At 49.2% G+C, this 6,000-nt stretch overlaps 2 protein-coding genes across 3 annotated transcripts in view; both read left to right on the plus strand.

Annotated features, from left to right (window-relative positions):
* Window positions 1-4,977, plus strand: part of LOC132448146 (G-box-binding factor-like) — a 40,996-nt gene extending 36,019 nt beyond the window's left edge. For both annotated transcript variants that reach the window (XM_060039206.1, XM_060039201.1), the window contains one exon: window positions 4,144-4,977. In XM_060039206.1, the coding sequence (XP_059895189.1) occupies window positions 4,146-4,718 (573 nt within the window). In that variant the 5' untranslated portion in view covers window positions 4,144-4,145 and the 3' untranslated portion in view covers window positions 4,719-4,977. The remainder of the gene's footprint in view (window positions 1-4,143) is intronic.
* The window catches only part of dhx58 (DEXH (Asp-Glu-X-His) box polypeptide 58), a 375,030-nt gene that overhangs the window by 58,085 nt on the left and 310,945 nt on the right, over window positions 1-6,000 (plus strand). The gene's annotated exons all lie outside the window — the stretch shown is intronic.

The following is a 6,000-nucleotide window of genomic DNA, read 5'->3' on the forward strand; positions in this document are numbered from 1 at the left end:
CGTGAGGATGTTCTCTATGGGTCAAGGCTCAGTGTCTTGCTTGCATGCGGATTGTGTGGGGTTGTGGACGGCGACGATTGAGGTCTAACGGCGAAGAGGCTGTCGCTCTCTAGACGAATGAAACGGGAGAGTAAATGAGAATCACTGTTGCTTTGACAGTGTGTCGCTCCTACACTCTCTTTACGGTCTCTGCGGGTTACCCCCGCCTCCCTCGCTCTGTCGGCCTCCGACGCTATTTATAAAACAACGTCAAAGCGTAACAGAACATGCCAGTAGGGAAGGTTTTGTCAGCAGTTATATTTATGGCATTTAGCTAACGCTTTTGTCCAAAACCACTTGCAACCATTCATACACACATTCACACACCGCAGGGTGTCAACTACACACGGACAGCCAGCTCGTCGGGAGAAATTAGGATTGGGTGCATCTCAATCCTTAGCTAGGTGGAGGATGAACCTGCTCTACCACCTGAGCTACTGTATTATTTTTCTAATTTGCCAAAGGGTATTTGAAATAAGGTGTTATCGAAGTCCTTCTCAAAATGTATTCATGGGGAGGAATACTACCGAAAGGCATGATACATATATGATTTACAGTACATTCATTGATATTACTTAATAACCTCCCGTGTTGCACTAGTGTTAGTGTCTGAGTCAACATTTGTAGAAGAGTGCTTTGAGATGTAAATTAAGTTTGCTCATTGCGGGGTCAAGCACAGTGCTGTTGGCTCGGTTTAAATGTGTCTTTCAGTTTGGGAATGTTAGTGGAGTCTGAGGTCCAGCCATGTTTGTGAGTGTGATGACTATCTGTTTGTTTATGTGTCTGTATGGGTGTGTGTGTGTGTGTATGTATCTGTGTTTGTTTGTATTTGTGGGCTTGTTGCAGTTGTGCTTAATGCTTCTCTAGGTAGCCTCATTGTAGCCACATCACGTGCCACTGGCAGCCCGTGTGTGTACTCTGTGTGTCTCATCATGGTGGTTTGAGAGATCATGGTGGCAGAGAGAGAGAGAGAGAGAGAGAGAGAGAGAGAGAGAGAGAGAGAGAGAGAGAGAGAGAGAGAGAGAGAGAGAGAGAGAGAGAGAGAGAGAGAGAGAGAGAGAGAGAGAGAGAGAGAGAGAGAGAGAGAGAGAGAGAGAGAGAGAGAGAGAGAGAGAGAGAGAGAGAGAGAGAGAGAGAGAACTAGTTTTTCAGAGTACCCATAGCCAGCCTGATTGTAAATAGCATGTTTTCGTTTTTTTGGGCTGCTATGCAGGGCGAGCCCAATTCTATGTTCAGCACAATATCCCTGTGGTGATTGAAGGCCCCAGTGTGGCCAAGAGACGGGAGTGGGTTGAGTTTGATGGGAGTGGGTTGGGTTAGAGGGAGAGAGAGCAGGAGGAGGACGGGGATGGTGTGTTTCGTAAGACAGTGGAACGAGTCCACATGGCTCAGAATGCTGGCAGTCTTTTCCGTCCCACAGAAAACCATAGCTAATCCTGAAACTCCAGATCTGTGGGAGGAGCGGGAGACTATTTATATTGATGTGCACCAGCCATCCATGGTGTTTGTTAGGAGAATGTTTTTGTTTTTTATTGCAATCTGCATGTGCTTTAAAGACACACATTTGCACGGAAATGGGTGCATCAAAATCATGGGTATGAATCCGATGCATACACAAACACACACGTACACACACACAAACACCCACACACACACACACACACACACACACACACACACACACACACACACACACACACACACACACACACACACACACACACTCAAACACTCATACATAAACACCAACCCACACCTAACACACACACACACACACACACACACACACACACACACACACACACACACACACACACACACACACACACACACACACACACACACACACACACACACACACACACACAATTGTCTAATTACTAGACTGATTTTAATATAATGCATCACTTATTTCATACCACATTGTGACTTATGATTTGGAGAGATACGACACTAGACGATATGGATATGGACTGGCAGCGTTCTACAGTACAGTGATGATGACTTCAGCAGCAAGAACGACATCCAGTTGGCAGATGAAGTGCAGTGGGGACGTTGGTAGGGAGCTGGCTGTGCAGAGGCTGCCGTGGGTTTGCGTACCACAGGGATATTTTCTGCTGGGTGCCAGGGAGCGGCGGTGCTAAAAGCTTTAGAAAACACATCTGATGAAGCCTCTGAATGTTCCCAGATTGGCTCTGTGAATGGGAGCTTTCATACCAGCACTCTGACCAATCAGTTTTCACCACTGTGTGTGTGTGTGTGTGTGTGTGTGTGTGTGTGTGTGTGTGGGTGTGTTTCTGTTTGTGTAGACAGACAGCCCCCCCCCCCCCCACACACACACACACACACACACACACACACATACACATACACAAACACACACACTAACGTGTGTCAAATTGACGTCTTGATTTTCTTTGGTCTAAAGGTATGTGTTGCTGCAATGTTTTGGTTTGCTGTGCGTGTTTGTTTGTGTATGTGTGTCTGTAAGTCCATATTACTATGTGTCATGTGTGCAAGCTTGTTTGCATGTTTCTGAGTTTGTGTGTGTGTGTGTGTGTGTGTGTGTGTGTGTGTGTGTGTGTGTGTGTGTGTGTGTGTGTGTGTGTGTGTGTGTGTGTGTGTGTGTGTGTGTGTGTGTGTGTGTGTGTGTGTGTGTGGATGTGTGTTTACGTGTTTTTATGAGAGGGAGCATGTGCTGCTGGGTTTCTATGTGTGCCTAAATAACTTGCGCTGGTGGTTTTTTCTCTGTATACATCAATAACTATAGGCGGAGGCACAAAAGAAAGCAGTGGAATTGCACAGCTGGCTGTTCTCGGGGCTTTCACCGCCGCTGAAGTCTCAATCCTTCACAGAAGGATGTAGAAATGGTTTTTCATTTATTTATAGCGACACAGGGAGGAGATATCAGACAAACTGCTATTTTCTCTGATGGTCTCTCCCGAGGTGCCTCCTCCAGCTCTCCCAGAGAATCATCTCTCGGATGTCTGAGGCGTCTGCCCGGCATTTGGCCAACAGTTACAAATCACACGATCACAGCCAGTCTTGTTTCACACACCGTGGCCCTTCCTACCTGCTTTGTTTTTATACAAGGTGCTGTACGCACACGCATACGTGTCACGCAATAACACTCGTGTGTTTGTCTGTCTGTGGGGGAGCGTTGTTCTGATCAAGGAAGGGTTGACAGACACATATGAGGGGCACCGAATAAGCGGCAGTAAACAAATCTACATCTGTAAATAAATACAAGATGATGGCATGTATTCTCTGTGATATTCTATCTGTTATTTCCATCTGGTTAACCTAAACCATAGAAATCACGACAGCTATGCAGTACCTCATCATTATTAACACCAATTTCACCCACTCCTTTTTCCCCTTGAATCCTGGCAGACGTTGGGCTGAGAAGCATCTTGAGGATACCATGCTGCTAAAGCACTTATTGCAGCACAGGAGGGGGCCCAGGAGCCTGTCTATAGGGCAGAGAGCTTGCTTTTAAACCAGCTCTGAAGGAATTGCTCTGACGGCACTCTGTCTCCCCCAAGTGGTGACTTTCACCAGCTGCGGGCATATGGATAGGATACTGAGTGGCTCTTCGCAGTCAAACACGTGCCCACATTCAGAAGCTCCAAGGCTTGATTGCCTATGCATGGGTGTGTGTGTTGGCGGTGTATATGTTTGTGCGTGTGTGTACTTGTGTGTGTTTGAGTGGGGAAAAGGTTTGTGTGTGTGTGTGTGTGTGTGTGTGTGTGTGTGTGTGTGTGTGTGTGTGTGTGTATGAATGAGGGGGGGGGGGGGGGGGTTGCTGACAGGGATGGCTTTCCTCTCAGGGGAAGGGGATCATATTCCACACCCCTGCACAAAGCCTTGAAAATCAGCCATATATTTTGCCGTGTGGAGCTGGGAGACCTACCAGGCTTTAGCTGGGTGGGCTTTCAGGGCAGTCCGGCCTTCAAGGGCCTGCACAGGAAAAACCTGACCACAGCTACAGACCACACCGGACCCTCTGGATGCAAACGCAACGCGCAGTCTCTGCCCTTCCCTGTTCTGCGTTTCGTTGTGTCCAACCTCTAACACCTCCACCTCCGTCTTCTCCTCCCCCAGGTATGAAACGTCCATACAGCCCCACCACTCTCCCAGACTCCGAAGCGGACCACCCAGACCGGGGGGTCTCCTCCTCCTCCTCCTCCTCCACCTCCACGTCGGTGGCGTTGGTGGCCGTCCTGGGTGGAGAGATGAACAGCCATGCAGAGCACCACCACCACCAACTCCTCCTCCACCACCACCACCACCAGCAGCAGCAGCAGCAGCAGCAGCAGCAGCAGCAGCACCAACACCACCAGCAGAGCTGCGGCGACTCCCAGACGGAGGCTTTAGTACCGGAGGAGCGGCCAGCGGGGGGCGCCCTGCCCTCCGTGCACCACAGAGCCAAGCGGGAGCGGAAGACGCGCAGCTACACGCTGTGTGACGTGTGCAACATCCAGCTGAACTCCCCCGCGCAGGCCCAGATCCACTACAACGGCAAGTCCCATCAGAAGAGGCTGAAGCAGATCAGCAACGGCAAGGTCCCCGCCAGCGGCCAAGGTAGGACCAGTGGGTCTGAGGGGCGAAACCCCCCCAGTGGCGGGCTGGAGTCTGTGGTGGCTGATGTTGGCAACCAAAGGTTTGCATGGAGGTGATGCAGCACAGATGGCAGCTGGATCTATTTTCCTTATGAATGCTCTTTGAATTCAAACACTTTTTGGAGCTCCAAGTGTGATTGCCTATGCGGAGGGTGTTTCTCTATGTGGGTGCTTGTGTGTGTTTGAGGGGGGAAAAGGTGTGTGTGTGTGTGTGTGTGTGTGTGTGTGTGTGTGTGTGTGTGTGTGTGTGTGTGTGTGTGTGTGTGTGTGTGTGTGTGTGTGTGTGTGTGTGTGTGTGTGTGTGTGTGTGTATAAATGGGGGGCGGGGGGGGGGGGGGTGTTGGCAGCATGTATACAGCCTGTGTTTGACACCCTTGCCAGAATCCCTCAGTAAGTCAGTTTTGTTTTTAAATTTGATTTCTTGTGCTGAAACATCTCCAAAGTCCCAAACTCCAAATCATATGCACACACTCACACACACAAAATCACACATGCACATGCAAATACATCCCCGTCCATGGTGGGCAGAGGGAGTGCAGTCAGTAGTTGAAGTGGCGGCCATGAAGTGGTGAAGTGGTGAAAGTGATGTGGTTATGTTGCTGTGTGTTTACGTGGGTGTGTGTGTGTGTGTTTGCGTGCGTGCGTGCCTGTGTGTGTGTGTGTGTGTGTGTGTGTGTGTGTGCCTGTGTGTGTGTGTGTGTGTGTGTGTGTGTGTGTGTGTGTGTGTGTGTGTGCGCGTGTTTGTGTGTGTGTGTGTGATGATAACGGAGTCGCAGCCACTTATCCATTCCACCCACCGCTTTCATCGAGTCATCTCTCTCTCGAAACACATTTCCTCGCTTGGTGTGACTCTCCTCCCTCTCTCTCCCCGTCTGCCCTTTCAGTCTTTTTGGCAAAGAGGCGTGGCCAGTATTCAGGTGCCCAGAGTGGTATAAGTGGGTCTTAATTACATGGCAACAGGTTGCACTCCTTGGAATCGGCCGTGGCAGCGCCAACATTTGCATAGGCCTAATTGTGGAGTGGATGTTGGTTTACAAAGGTTCTGCATCCAGGCTGGTGACTATTTATTATTTTTATCTGCGTTTTTTTGTTGAGGTTGATGAAAGCTTCTCTTCAGCACAGCAGGGGCCCCGGCAAGAGGCGAAAAACGATTTGGCCAATCACACAATCTAAATGTAACGTCAGGAAAGAGTTGCCGTGGCACCGTTTGGTTGCTTTTCTGTGTTCAGTGTGCATTTAGAGTGCTAATGACCATCAGTATGGTCTATTTGAGGAATTTTGAAATATTTGGTAAATATCAGTTCAATAGGCATAAAAAAGTGAGAACCATGTCTCGCTA

The sequence above is a fragment of the Gadus macrocephalus genome, chromosome 2 (genome assembly GCF_031168955.1).
Source record: "Gadus macrocephalus chromosome 2, ASM3116895v1".
In the NCBI taxonomy this organism is placed as follows: domain Eukaryota; kingdom Metazoa; phylum Chordata; class Actinopteri; order Gadiformes; family Gadidae; genus Gadus; species Gadus macrocephalus.